Raw genomic sequence first — 16,023 nt, 5'->3', positions numbered from 1 at the left:
GTAGAGTAGGAAATGTCAACCTTCATTTCCTTAACAAAAAACACACAAAATTAACTACCTATAACCCAAAATGTCCCAGAGAGGACTCAGGGGCTCAGTATAGAAGAAGTTTAGCAAAATAAGCAAATTCTTAGCTAGCTATGAGATTCTGGGTCCAGTAAGACATAGTCTACCTTCAGTGTGTTCAGTACAAAGTAAGAACATTAAGTATTAAGGTTTAAGATAAAAAAAGAAAATCCTTCTCTATGTTATAGAGAACTAAAGAAAGGAGTTTTAGATTATATTAGTATAGAATTTAATTTTGCCTGGCTGTCCTGGAACTCTTTCTAGACCAGGCCAGCCTCGAACTCATAGAGATCTGCCTCCCAAGTGCTCGGATTAGAGGCATGAGCAACTACTGCCCAGCTTTTAGCTTGGAGCCTTAAGGAAAACCTCGTACTAAAGGATTTTTTTGGTGATAGCTTTAGTCAGGAAAACATGTTCCATAACACATATAGTGTGTCAGATCCCATGGAGCTAGAATTACATATGTGCTGATAACCAACAAATGAGCTCCTATTTTAATCACATTCTTTTTTTTTTTTTACTGTTTTTAAATGTTCATATAAATAGCCTCAATTATACATTAATATGTATGTTTAAGTTTTCCCTAGAAACAGACCCAGTCAGATGTGTTTGTGTATAGAAAGACAAAGACACATTTCATTTAAGGAATTAGCTTACCTGATTCTGGAAGCCACCTCTGGAAGTAGTTTGAAATTTGGAGAGCTGAGAAGATGGGCTAGAGACCTGAAAAGAAGAACAACATAAAGGAGAGGAAAAAATAAAAGTATCTTTATTTTCAGATAGTGTGTTTCTTTACATAAAGACCCTAAAAATTCCACCAGAAAGCTCCTACAGTTATAAATTCATTCAGCAAAGAAGTAGGATACAAAGTTAACAGAAATAAATCAGTAGCCTTCTTATAAACAACAGGAAATGTTGATTCCTATATCAATAGATGAGTTGGTATGTTAACTACATTTGGTCTTGTACTTGCAGCTGCAGTCGGAAAGTTCTTAAGTATGTGATACCCCACTTTCCAATAGCCATGTCTTCTACAAAAACTTGAATAGGCAACCTGAATGGAATTGAGTCAGCATCCTTCCTATACTTGACCCAACCTTCTCTTTCATTCAAGGGGTTCTCTAGATTTACAAAAGGGCACAAATCTGGATGGATATGAGTTGAGCAGCCATTACGTTTTATGATTCGTGCTAGGCTTCTGATCATTTGACTTAAGTTATTTCATTAATGAAGATGAAATGAGAATGTAGTAGGTATCCCATCCAGTTCATTTATAGGGGCACTCTGATCAACTAGCCAAAACTACAGGTTTCTGTGAGTTGGTACTTTGGCTCTTTTGTCCAGTCAAATAAGTTTACCTTCCTTGTATTTGATGGTAAAATGTCTTCACATTGCCTGTTACTCTAGCACCACTTCCCCTCTATTAGACTTACCAATTAAGTAGTAGCAATTACCGCTGTAAGTTTTGGCCTATAGAAGAAAGTGATCAGAGAGCTGGAAGAGGTTAGGGTTCCTCTTACAAATTTGTTTCTCATTGACTTTGTGTTCCCAGTATTGATGAATAGATTGTAGATGACAAACCATGAACATTGCCGTCTTGCTAAGCATTTAGATTTCTTCTTGTGTAGTAGATCAATGCAGCTCTGACATTTTTTTAAAGACTCTTATGTATGAGTGCTCTATCTGCATGTACACCTGCATGCCAGAAGAGGGCAGCAGATCCTGTTACAGATGGCTGTAACTATAGTTGCTGGAATTGAACTCAGGACCTCTGAAAGAGCAGCCAGTGCTCTTAACCGTTGAGCCATCTCTCCAGCCTCACAGCTATGGCATTTTAACTTCAGTTAGTATTGGTTATGTTTTGATTCATGTCTCGGCCAGAAACTAAGCAAACAGAATGCCTTCTTAACCCTTCACCTACAAATCCTCCACTAATTGAATCCACATCAGTAAATTTGTCCTAAGTAAATGTTAGGTTCCTTCTACCATATTCTACCCCATTAATATCTATTCTCATAGTTATCCCTGTATTTTGGTCTATATTAGAAAAATCATATAGTTCTTTCAGAGGCTGCATATTTCACCTTTAGAAATCTTCTGATTCTTGAATCTTTATAGTGCTAGAAGCAAAGGGATATGGCAGAAATGAATCAAAACTCTCTTGAAGCTACCTGCAAGGAGGCCATTTTAGTTTTTGTTTGTTTGTTTGTTTTGTTTTTTGGAAAAGTTGGATTATTCTTAGATAAAAATGTAGTGGCTGCTTCTATGGGAAAAGAGTTGAGCATTTCAGCACTTCCTCAAGCTTTTACTCAGTGAGAACTGTTCCAGTCTCCAGAATCATGTGACATACCTTCTAAGCAGGTACCACATGGAGATGGGCATTCAATCTGCACTGTAATTTTTCTGCTCACGGGATGAGAATCCTAGTTCAGATCTAGTTTGCAGCCGTCTCAGGCCTGTGGCTGTAGCAACTGACAGTATCTTTCAGGGCAAATATAGGAACTTCAGGTCATCTGTATTATCATTGATCTGGATACCCAAATCTGAGCTCACCCTTATCGCTGTTCATTTCATACAGCAAAATTAGGATCAGCTACCAAATCCATTATACTCATTTTGACAAAAATAGCCACATATGTGCTTGCCAGAACATTGTATGATTCAGGATCTGAATTCCACAACACCCCCAGGCTCTCTTGGGTGTTCTTATTACTTCTTGAGACTGCATCTTTAATTCTAATCAGAATCAAAAAAATCAATTCAGAAAACTCATCCTAAGATTCCACTCTAAGTCTTAGAATCTTTCTGCTTACTCTTCTGACTACATAGCCTGAGCCTCTGGAGTTTAGGTTAAAGACATCTCATTTGGGGCTGAATGTGGCAAAGTTTCTCACTCTAGGCACTATGTCTAGCAGTCGTGGGTCATTGTGAACTACCATCTACTGCAAGAAGCTTCTCAGATTTTTGGGTATAGCAATATGTTTTAATTTTCAGGGTTTTCTTTTTAAAGAGAGACAGAGACGGAGAGAGGCAGAGAGAGAACGAACACATGGAGTCAGGTGGAAGCTGGCAAGTATGAAAATTGGACAGGAGGCCAACATACGAGAGAACTATAAAATTTCAATGCTGTACATGAAATAAAAAGGCGGTCTAGACATGTCTAAGGGAGAGTATTTCACAGCAGGTTTTCCAGGATCGTGGCTCTCACGTTCTTTCTGCCCCCTCTTCTGCAGTGTTTCCTGAGCTATAGACGCAGTGATAGATACAGAGCTGTGAAGGATATGTCGTGTCCAGTTGTGGTTTCCTGTGATGATCTCCATTTGCTGTAAAGAGCAGCTTCTTTGATGAGGGGTACTAGTTACACTTAGCTGTAGGTATAAGGATACGCTTCAGAATATAGCAGGGAATTATGCTGGTCTAGCAGAGCGGCAGTAGTAGATTCTCTTCTAAGATCCATGACGTCACTAGGTTTCTAGTACCAGGCATGATTTCCCTTTTGTTGGGTGCTTAAGTCCAATTAGACAGTAGTTGGCTTCCTAGTACAAAGTGGTCAGCCATTAAACCAAATATGTACAAACAGCAAAAACAAACACAGCAGCTTGCATTTATATATATTTGTGTGTGTGTGTGTGTGTGTGTGTGTGAAACAAAGTAAAGGAAAATACTATCAATTTTAAAAGGAAGGGGTCAAGGAAGGAGTTGGAAGGAGGGGACTTAGGAGGGAAAAGAAAGTAATGTAATTACATTTTAATTTAAGATGAAATTTAAAAATTAAGAAAAAATTAGCCTTCATTGTATGTACACACATACTAGCAATCTACCTACGCAGGGAAATGTATCTGAGTATACATATTTTATATAGATATTTTCTCTGAATATGCAGGGATGTATACATAGAAACAAATCCTAGCTGGCTACAGCTTAGTTGCTCGTGTGGGTTATAAATGCGTTGTAAATTAAGTACACTAAGCATATATATGTTCACAGGTTTCTAGTACCAGGCATATATAGTACACTAAGCATGTATATGTTCACATATATATGAGTAATATGTGCATAACATGTTATTAAGGAGTATGTATGTCTATAATACTGGAGAACTAAATGTATTTTGAGTTGCATAATTTTAATATAGGATTGCCATATTAAAATTACCTAGATTTGATGATTGCATTATATATTTGAAGATCTGTATGATAAATTTTATTTTCTAACATAGTGATCTCTGAATATTTAGCAAAAGTTGGATAAGCCTAAAGAAATCTAATAGTCATGAATACATACATTTATAGCCTTATTTGAGAAATGATAATACTCAAGATTCCTATGAAGACAGAGTAAAAGGTCCTTGTCAAAATATAATAAAATAATTAAGTCTCAAAAATTTCAATGAAAGAATAGAGCTGTTATATGCTCATCAGGTTGTTGAATTTTTTAATTCAGATTTTTAAAGAACGAGAAGAAGACTTAAGGCGTTTATCACGTCCGTTAGAATGTTCTTGTTTCCGAACTTCTATCTGGGATGAAACTCTGTATAAGGTGTGTATGTTTCCTAAGTCTCTACTTTAAGAGCATGAATAAAATTTAGAAAGATACTAACAAAACTAAAATATTTTCAACTACTTCATAGCCATCTAGATTTGTTGTACTAAAAAGAAAATAATCTATAACACTTTGTTCGAAGAACATTAAACTTAACATCCAAAGAATTTGGTTTTAATCTTAGATCAGGTCGACATTGTCACCAAGTCACACTGGATTTGCGATATGAATATGATTAATCTTCTGCTATGCTTTGTCATAGCAAAAAATGTTTAACTTCCACCATCCATTCTGACCCATTGTGGTCTCAGTGATTATTAATAGTTGCATCTAATGTTCAGGTCCTTCTACAAGCTAATGGGATAAACTAATCTGCCTAAATTCAGACAGTGATAGAAAAAAATGTTTAGTGGAGAAATGGGAGACATGAATCTTAATGAGATGTGATATATACATTGTATATATTAAGTTCAGATTTCATGTCAAATTGGAGATGATATGGTTAGCATGCAACCCTCATTGTTAGCATTGCTGGAATGATCACCGCACTGTTTGCAGTCTAGAGGTTATTCTCTCAGTAGTTTTGGGATGAAGTCACCTTAGTGATACAGAGGCTCCTGCTTCTTCCAGTTCTCTTGCTTACCACTGGTTTAAAGATTGACTATATTTGTTTCTTTCCTTCAGACCACTTCTGATATTCATTGGCAAGTGTGAGTCTAGGTGGCAAAGGAGCCTTCTCTGTCACTGGTAGCTAGAACTTCAGTCAACTCATCTGACAAGTATCAACAACCAGCACAGAACCCTCACTTGCAAGGAGGAAAACCATTGGACTTTTAAAAATAGCAATTGGTTTTTTAAACCAATTCACCCCCCGCCCCCCAGTATTATGTTGACCCAGGCTTACTCTTAACAACATTTTGAAATACCTATCTAGGAAGTACTGTTCTAGATTACTATGGGCCGAATTTCTCTCAAAGCCTTATTCCTATAGAACAGGTAACAACTGTGAATAAAGATGGACATGACTCACTGATAAGAACCAGCTGCGGTATGAAGGATGGCAATACATAACACAACCAAAGACAGTTGGCTAATCACAACACTGCTGTGAGTGACAATGTCTCTGCTGTGGTTAGCTTTGGTGCCTTCTCCAAGGTAAATTCAGCAGTGACATTAACACCAACCTGGGAACTTGGAACACTATGCCTAAGTAATAAGACTAATTGGGACAGAGACATGGCACTACTACTTTCTCTGACATCAATGCTGCACAGACCTGACTTAAATTTGTATATTACGTTTTATTCAACAAGCATTCATTGTATATCTATTGGTTGCTGTCACATACACAGATGGCTACAATAGGGTTCCTAACATCTTGTAGGAGACACAGGAACGAAGTACACCTAACCAGACAAATCGGGAGTGAGAGTAAAGGACAGGAATACAAGCACCTTAAGAGAATACTAGGATGGTGAAACTAATTTCATCTGCATGTATTAGTCGTACTCCTGGATGAAGTCAGCTTCAGGCAGTCACATGACAGGCCTTTTAAAATTCATGTGAACCAGTAATTTTTACACATGTCACCAAACATTTGAAAATTACAATCCCAATTGTTTCTTCCATAATGATGTTATATCTTTGAAGGGAGGGACTAACTTGTCATTGTGGCTCTGATATTTTCAGTAAATGGACTCTTGGATGTACGTTAAATATACCATTATTTAGCTGTTCCCAATGTTGGACTTCAATATTTGTTGAATGGCAGGATTAGAAGGGTTTCAACACAATAGATCATACTTTGCAACTTTTCCCCTGAAGCTACAGGATGTCATTAAATTACTGTTTATTCATGGAAAGAAATTTCTCCAGCATTTCTTAAGTGTTTAAACTCTAGAAATTCAATTCAAGGATGCAAATCAAGTATTAGGCTAATTTTCTTCTTTCATTTTTGTTAGATGTAACGTCTGTATTTTTTTTCACTCAGTTATCATTGTTTTTTTTCTGTCTGTGTCTTGTAGGGTACTTACTCATTTCCAAGGCCTGGAATTGGCTACCTGTTAGTAACAGTCAGTTGTGCTTCTGTCCTCTTAGGCTTGGTCCAGCATTGTTTATCAGCTGATTCCCAATGTTCAGCAACTGGAAATGAACCTGCGGAATTTTGCTGAGATTATTGAGGCAGATGAAGTACTTCTGTTTGAGAGAGCTACCTTTCTGGTAAGGACTTTCTGCTCTACAGCTATATCTCAAACTGCCTTCTTGCAGTCAGAACACCATGTTACTGCTTTTAGAAAGAACTACCTCCCATTTTACATCAGCATGTATGTTCCTATTTATAAAGCAATACCAACCACAGTGGTGTGGAAAATTCCTTTGGTAAATAACGTTTTTAGTAATTAGTAAAATTTAGATTATTTTTAACAGAGCTGAGGACCAAACCCAGGGCCTTGCGCTTGCTAGGCAAGTGCTCTACCACTGAGCTAAATCCCCAACCCCAAAATTTAGATTTTTGCAGGTATGCCTTGTTATAAACTTCAGATTAGTTCTAGTAATAACTATTAAATTATGATAAATGGCTCCTATTACCTCCTATTAAGAAATGAATGGCCTGTAATCCTAGCACTCTGAGAGGCAGAAGCAAGTGGATTTCTGAGTTCGAGGCCAGCCTGGTCTACAAAGTGAGTTCCAGGACAGCCAGGGCTATATGGAGAAATCCTGTCTTGAAAAAAAAGAAAGAAAGAAAGAAAGAGAGAGAGAGAGAGAGAGAGGGGGGGGGGGGGAGGGAGGGAGGGAGGGAGGGAGGGAGAGAGAGAGAGAGAGAGAGAGAGAAAGGAAGGAAGGAAGGAAGGAAGGAAGGAAGGAAGGAAGGAAGGAAGGAAGGAAGGAAGGAAGGAAGAAAGGAAGGAAGGAAGAAAAAAAGGAAGGAAGAAAGAAAGAAAGGAGTGACTTTTTTTCTTTTAAGAAAAAAACACTGGTAGTTTTAATTTTCTTATAAATTGAATTGAGCAATGATAACGGAGTCTGCTGTACAGCTGTGAGTGATGCAAAAACCTGTATAATACATACATGTATTTTAAAGAATTAAATTTATACATATGTGTTTCTGTCTGTTTGTCTGTGAGGTAGTTGCCACTTGTGTGTTGTGTGCTCATGGAGGCCAGAAGAAAGTATTCCAATTTCTTAGACCTGGAATTACAGGCAGTTATGAGCTGCCTGGCATGGGTACTGAGAATCAAACTTGTATCCTCTGGAACACCAGAAATCACTCTTGATCACTGAGCCATCTCTCCTGCCTAATGTATACATTTAATAATACTATTAAGAACCTCTGGGCGGTGATGGCACACACCTTTGTCAGAGAGAAGCAGCAGATTTCTGAGTTTCAGGCCAGCCTATACTATAGAGTGCATTGCAGGACAGCTACACAGAGAAACACTGTCTTGAAAAACCACCACGACCACTACCAACATCAACAACAAAATAGCAATAAAAGCTAATTTGTCAAAACACATTGCATAAGTAACAGACTCATTTAATGTAATGCTAAAAGCAGCTCTCAGTGAAGAATTAATTTTCTGAACTTTATCAATGCTTACATGAGTTCAAGCAAATGTATTATTCCTTCTGAGCTTGTTTCCTCTTCTCCAAATCAAAAGTAATAATGCTTATATAATCAGTTTATTGTATGCATAAAAATGGGAAAGGATGGAGTTGGAGAGATGGCTTAGTGGTCAAGAGCACTGACTGCTCTTCCGAAGGTTCTAAGTTCAATTCCCAGCAACCATATGGTGGCTCACAACCATCTGTAATGAGATCTGTTGCCTTCTAGTTTGTCTGAAAACAGCTACAGTGTACTCATATAAACAAAATAAATAAATAAATCTTTAAAATGGACAGGCAGGGTAATGGTAAGCAGCCAGCACAAACCATGGCATGTACTTAACAACAGAGGACAGAGAACATGCATGTAGTTTCCCCCTCTTTCTTTATGAAAACACACTCTTCCTGCTGCATGGTGGAGCTCAAGCTGAGTCCTAACTGGAGGACTTCTCTCTGTCAGCCCACTCGTACAACTTACTTCCTTGGAATTACCACTCAACCTAATTTTTTCTGGCTAATGTTTATACCAGTAAGTAAGCAAGCTGTTCTGTTTGTTTTGATATATATAGCACAACAAAACCTTGTTTTAGAACTATTCCCTTGTCATACCTACCACACATGGTCATACAGTGACAGCCCAATGCAGACTCTATTCCTAACAGAGAGTTTTTGTTTCTCTTTAAAAAAAACAAACAAACAAGTTTATGTGTTATATTGATGATTTGTACTAAGGGAGGTAAACTCAAGCAAGGTAGATCTACTCTATCATTGGTTTAAGAATTGTATTTCAAATTTTTAACATTATATCAGGATTTCAGTGTGAATTTTCTTCTGGCGAGTGATGTGGATTTTCTTCTGCTAAAAATGTACATTTATTCAGCCTTTAGAGTACTTGTGGTTTTATTAAAATTGGAAGGGGTTATTAAAGTATTTTTACCTGGTGTGGGTGTCTGTCCTGAATATATGCCTTTATGATAGTATTTGGCATCATCTAGTAAAAGGTTTTAAATATTATTTCAACACCTACTTTGTTACAGTCTTCTTTAAAATGTTAGGTACTGTTGAAGAGCAGCTCGATATTTTTATTTCTTTCTAATATATTTATACTATTTTAAATTAAAGACTGTCTTATGAGACTGTCTTATGGTAAAATTTAATGATTAAGGTAATTAAGAAAAACAACAAATGATTTAGGATAAGATTATGTTCTAGTAAACTCTTAACCTGAAAATACATTTAAATGTGTCTAACCCACTAAGCACCATAGGGTAGCAATGCAGATTCTCTGAAATGATCTGATCTTTATTTTTGTAACCCAGGAATTTACCTTTGTAAACTAGAACTTGGGGTGCATGCACTACTGCTGTTCAGCTTCACAAGAAAGTATTGTACAATATATTCCAAGCTTGGGAAAATTCAAAATATGGTTTGTACTGAATTTGCATTGCTTACCAGCATGACCAAAGGCTTCACGATGTCAGATTTATTTATTTATTTATTTATTTATTCATTTTCTTTTTTAAGACAGGTGTGTAGCCCTGGTTATCTTGGAACTCACTCTGTAAGACCAAGTTGGCTTCTAATTCAGAGATCTGCCTGCCTCTGCCTCCCACATGCTGGGATTAAAGGTGTGCACCACCACTTCCGGGATCAAGATGTCTGTTTTAATTAGTAACAGTGATATGAGTATTTTCACAAATTTAAATCATAATATCCCTTTCCACAGGTGATTTCTCATTATCAGTGCAAAGAGCAGCGAGATGCCCACCGATTTGAGAAAATCAGCAACATTATTAAGCAGTTCAAGCTGAGCTGTAGGTAAGAGACTATCAATGTGAACGGTTTCTGGGTAGTGTTTACCATTTTTGAGGTTTAAGGAATCTGTACATTTATGTTTACAATAGTTTGTTTAATCAAATGAAAAGTTGAGGTCTAAGGGAGCCCACAAGTGAGGGAAGTGTCCTCCATTGTCCTTTTAATTGAAGCATGACAGGCGTGTATTTTGAATATGAAAAGCAGTTGAGCAAGGATAGTATGTTCTTCATGGGGACTTCAGAGAGTAAGTTAGTAAATTCAGGAATTTAAAAAAAAAAATCCAAATCCATGGATTATGTGAACCAAGCTGATATAGAAGCATATAAAAACATACACAAGTCAAGTATCCCTTAGAAATGTTCGATACCATTTGGGAAATAAAAGTAGAATATGGAAGAAGGTTTTGAAAAGGGAGGGGGAACTTGTGGCCTGGTGAAGGAGAAAAGCCTGGATTTTTTTTTAAAAAAGGAAACACTGTTCCTAAGAAGAGTGTATGACTTAGCAACATCCAAATAGAACTGCTCAAAGTGTCGGCACAGGTTGGGGATGGGATGGGGGCAGACATAGAAAAGAAATAAGCTGAATTGAGATAGGAAAAGCTATCTTCAGTAGAAACAGTGAGCAATTAGATGGGATCAAGGGCACTACTAATACCAGGGAGAAGCTGTCCCTGCTGGAGCATGCATGTCATAGGAACAGTAATAGTCTGGAGACAGGCTTTGGAGACACAACCAGGAACTGAGTACACCATGAGTACTGATACTCTTGGGGATACCAGGATAGAAATGCAACAAGGGTGTAGGAATCAGGAGCCCCAGAGAAACTAACCTGAAGAATAAATGAAAGGCACTGCCCCCCCCACCCACAGCACTGCTTGCATGAGCAACACCGTGGCAACACAAAAGAATTATGCTGAACCTGGCATGCTGTTATGGGTGGACACAAGTATTTGGAGGAAAGGTGTATGGGTCATTAGCAAATGAACATCAACGCTCTGCATTTAAAGACAACAGTAAATACAAGTATGTGACAGAAGTACATACAGGTATAGCACCTCCTTTCACATTCCCTCAGAGCCTGGACTCTCAAAGCCACTCACAGAAACTGAGAGCAGGAATAATCCAAAGATAAGGCTGGAGCTGAGAGAAGGAATCTTTCACGCTGGGGAACTCCTACCGAAAACAAGTACAGCCGAGAAACAGCTTACATCAGGGAAGAAACATCCGCCTAATGTGCTTGTATTGCAGAGGAAGCTAACAGCTGACTGTCAGAAGCAGCTAAAAGAGACAATCAAGCCGGGCGGTGGTGGCGCACGCCTGTAATCCCAGCATTTGGGAGACAGAGGCAGGCGGATTTCTGAGTTCGAAGCCAGCCTGGTCTACAGAGTGAGTTCCAGGACAGCCAGGGCTACACAGAGAAACCCTCTCTTGAAAAAAAATCTTGAGAGAGAGAGAGAGAGAGAGAGAGAGAGAGAGAGAGAGAGAGAGAGAGAGAGAATCAAAGTGGGGAGGAATTGTACTCACCCCAGAGGAAGAAATACTAACATTATAATGGCAGTTGTCTCATTTTACTTATTATTTTCATCTAATTATTCATTTACATGCCTGCATTTTAGTTGTTTAATGGCTTTCTTTTAATTTATATCTTTCATTTATTATTATTATTATTATTATTATTATTATTATTATTATTATTATTGGTTTTTTTGGAGACAGGGTTTCTCTGTATAGTCCTGGCTGTCCTGGAACTCACTCTGTAGACCAGGCTGGCCTCGAACTAAGAAATACACCTGCCTCTGCCTCCCAAGTGCTGGGATTAAAGGTGTGCATCACCACCACCCGGCTTGCAATTTATTTTTATACAAAAATTTCTTTATTATATGTGAGTACACTGTCACTGTCTTCAGACACCAGAAGAGGGCGCCAGATCTCATTACAGATGATTGTGAGCCACCATGTGGTTCCTGGGATTTGAACTCAGAACCTTCGGGAGAGCAGTCAGTGCTCTTAACCACTGAGCCCCAAAAATATGGTTTTTATAATGGTCTTTCCCCACACTTATTCTTGGTTTTCTCTGTTGTTTCTCATATCTGTAGCCCTGTACTTTCCTTTCATTATACTGTATTCCATTCATTCCCTATTCTATTTTCCTTGCTCTTTTTATTTTTTTTAGTTATTAAACAACTGAGATACATTTCCCCATAGTACCCAAGTCTTGAACCTAAAAAACATAAATGAAGTACAGAGGGTTGTTTTGTTTTTTGTTTTTTGTTTTTTGTTTTTTTTTTTTACAGCAAGCTAACATCAGGATTACTGTCAAATCATTGTTTCTGTTACTGGATTGGCTTCACTTGCTACATAATTGTGAGGAATATAAACTCAAGTAAAGACTGGAGAGATGGTTTAGCAGCTAGGAACACTGACTGCTCTTCCAGAGGTCCTGAGTTCAATTCCCAGCAACTACATGGTGGTTCACAACCATCTGTAATGGAATCTGCTGCCCTTTTCTGATGTGTCTTGCAGCTACAGTGTACTCATATACAATAAACAAAGAAATAAAAGCTGGGCAGTGGTGGTACACGCCTTTAATCCCAGCACTTAGGAGGCAGAGGCAGGCGAATTTCTGAGTTCAAGGCCAGCCTGGTCTACAGAGTGAGTTCCAAGACTGCCAGAGCTACTGTTTTGAAATCCTGTTTCAAAACAACCAAAAAAAAAAAAAAACCCGACTAAAGACAGCTCACCATAATGACTCACATAAAATAAACAAAACCAGTAAGAAAACAAAACAGTATAACTAGAAGCCACATCCCAACAGAGACAGAAAACACAAGAAAGCATCACCAGAGAGAAAATGAGCCACTGTGTACATCTGCTCACAATCCCTCCAAACTGAAAACCGAAGGCAGCGAGGTACCTGAAATGTCACAAAAAGTCTTCCAAATCCAACTTTTAAGAAATACCAATATTCAAGTAGAGGACTCAGATAATCAGACAAGCAAAAGAAGGGAATCAAACAAAAGAATCTTTCAGAAAGCACAATGGGAAAAATCAATAGCACGCAACATGGTGCAGAAAAAAAGATTATTAAAAATAGAGGACAAAATGCATTCAGGTAAATGTAAAAAAAAAAAATAGCATGACATGGATATGTTCAAGAGCCCAGACTTAAGAATATGAGAGACGAAGAGCCAAAATAAACATTACCATATCACCAATTAAAGTTTTTTCAGATATCTGCAGAATATTCCATCTGTTATCCATGGAATATGAATTCTTTTTAGCAGTCCATGGAGCATTCTCTGAATCAGTTCACATTATAGACTACCAAATAAGCCTTAACAAAAGAATTAAAATAATTCTTTGTATTTTATCAGATAACAGTGGGACCAAAACTAAAATGACAAACAACGGAAACACAAAGAAATTGTAGATAGCATATGTTTTCTGGATAATAGATTAACTAAAATAGACTAAAACACTGACTAATAGACTAAATCAAAGAGAAAGTTTAAAACATTCTTCAAATCAAATTAAAATGATTGTGCAACTTACCTAATCTCTTTATTTAGCTAAAGCAGTTCTAACAGAAAAGGCTATAAGCTATGAGTGTTTACATTAGCAGTTAAACACATCTCAAATAGCAGTTATGTACCTTTGGGTCTTAGAAGGAAAAGAAGAAGAAGAAGAAGAACTGGAAGGTTTGCAGTCAGACATCCTCATTCTTTTTAACAAGGCAGTCCAGTGGCAGACACTAACATGCACATCTTCATGAAGAGCTTGACAGACAAGTCTTGAGGTTGAGCCCAGTGACACCACCCAGAATGTCGAGGCCAAGATCCAAGACTAGAAGGTGTCTCACATGACCAGCAGAGGCTGATATTTGCTAGCTAGAAACTGGAGGATGGCTGCACCCTGTTCAACTACAGCATCCAGAGTCCACCTTGCACCTGGTACTGTGCCTGTGTGGCAGCGTCATCAAGCCATCCCTTCAGCAGCTTGCCTGGAAGTAAAATCATGACAAGATGTTCTGCTGCAAGTGCTAAGCACACGTGCACCTTTGTGCAGTCAACTGTTGCAAGAAGTGCAGCCATACCAACTTCTGTGCCTCAAGAAGAAGGTCAAATAAAGCTGTGGCTGTCCCTGGCCCATGACCCAGGACCAAATAAAATTCTCTTCCATTGACTTGGAACAGGGAAAAAGAACAAGAACTAGTCAAACCTAAAAGCAGTAGAGAGCAAGAAATAATAAGGATCAGGGCAGAAGTTAATAAAATGGAGACTAAGGGCAAAATATGTTCCCTTATAAGGCTAAACAGGATTGATAAACCAATAGCTAAACTAAAGAGAAGAAAAAGAAAACATTAAATCAATAGAATCAGAAATATAAATGGGGATGCTCTGGCAGAATCTAATAAAATCCAGGGTATTCTTAGGGAACACATTGAATAATTTTCTTCAAAAATAAAACCCTTGAAAATCTGGAAGACATGGGCATGTTCCTAAACATTTATAACCTACCTAACCTGTCCAATGGGATATAAAGGGAAGGAATTCTACCAAATTAACTCTATGAAACCAGATGAGGATGCACCAAAAATTACCCTACACCAGTTTTCCTGATGAACATGGATGCAAAATTGTCAACAAAATATGTGAAAACTAAATTATAGAACACACTACGATTATATACCATGACCAAATTGCTTCCATCTCACATATCCAAGGTTGGTTCAATATATATTAATAAGTATGCCAGGCAGTGGTGGTGGTACATGTCTTTAATCCCAGCACTTGGGAGGCAGAGACGGGCATATTTCTGAGTTCGAGGCCGGCCTGGTGTACAGAGTGAGTTCCAGGACAGCCAGAACTATACAGAGAAACCCTGTCTCAAAAAACAAAACAAAAGTATAGCATAGTACATAAATGAACATAGGGCTAGAACTCACACAATTATATAACAAGTGCAGGAAAGCCTTTGATAAAGTTTAGCAACCTCTCATGATAAAAGCCAGAAAAAACTCAGAATAAATATACTATCTCAACATCATAAAGGCTATGTATGACAAACCTATAACCAGGGTATCCACTCCTTTCATTTTATTCAATATAATGATCAAAACCAGAGACACAACACTGAACAGGGAAGGAAGGAAGAAAGGAAGGAAGGAAGGAAGGAAGGAAGGAAGGAAGGAAGGAAGGAAGGAAGGAAGGAAGGAAGGAAGGAAGGGACTAAAGGACTATAAGAAAGATAAAGAGTTATCTGTATTTGCAAATAACTATTCAACTGAATAATTGTTTAATTAACACTTTGAACGAAATAACAGGATTCTAAATCCACATTTAAAAATCAGTAGTCATTATATAAACTAAGTAGGTTGTATTTTTATATTTAGAAATGCACACACATAAGCCACGGGGAGTGCATGGGAGAGTTTGGAGGAAGGAAAGGGAAGAGGGAAATGGTGTAACTGTAATCGCAACATTTTTTTTCTTAAAGTCCCTCCAGCCAGGCGGTGGTGGTGCACGCCTGTAATCCTAGTACTCTGGGTGGCAGAGGCAGGTGGATTTCTGAGTTCAAGGCCAGCCTGGTCTACAGAGTGAGTTCCAGGACAGCCAGGGCTACACAGAGAAACCCAGCCTCGAAAAAACCAAATCAAAAAAAAAAAAAAAAAAAAAGTCCCTCCATACAACAATAATAGTCCCTCCATACAACAATAATGAACTTACTTGGAAAGAAGTCACATTCACAGTTGCTTTAAAACAAAGTAACCAGGAAATAAATAAATGAAAAGAATAAAATAATCTAAAATATACTGGACAAAGAAAGTGAAAGACCTCTAAAATGAAAACTTTAAAAGCACAAAAGGAAGACTAAAGAAGATAGATGGAAAGACCTTTCATGCTCATAGATTCATCATATTAATATTGTAAGGTAACTATAATACTGAAAGCAATACAAAGATTCATTGCCGTTCACAACAGAATTCTAATTACAGTCT

The 16,023-nt window shown here is 37.8% G+C and overlaps 1 protein-coding gene across 3 annotated transcripts in view; it reads left to right on the top strand.

Moving 5' to 3' along the window:
• Nucleotides 1-16,023, top strand: part of Rragb (Ras related GTP binding B) — a 48,539-nt gene that overhangs the window by 12,913 nt on the left and 19,603 nt on the right. For all 3 annotated transcript variants that reach the window (XM_052171512.1, XM_052171510.1, XM_052171511.1), the window contains 3 exons: nucleotides 4,510-4,605; nucleotides 6,706-6,828; nucleotides 9,938-10,029. In XM_052171512.1, the coding sequence (XP_052027472.1) occupies nucleotides 4,510-4,605; nucleotides 6,706-6,828; nucleotides 9,938-10,029 (311 nt within the window). The remainder of the gene's footprint in view (nucleotides 1-4,509; nucleotides 4,606-6,705; nucleotides 6,829-9,937; nucleotides 10,030-16,023) is intronic.

This window comes from Apodemus sylvaticus, chromosome X, assembly GCF_947179515.1.
Source record: "Apodemus sylvaticus chromosome X, mApoSyl1.1, whole genome shotgun sequence".
Taxonomy (NCBI): domain Eukaryota; kingdom Metazoa; phylum Chordata; class Mammalia; order Rodentia; family Muridae; genus Apodemus; species Apodemus sylvaticus.
This window is presented reverse-complemented; position numbering and strand designations above follow the sequence as displayed.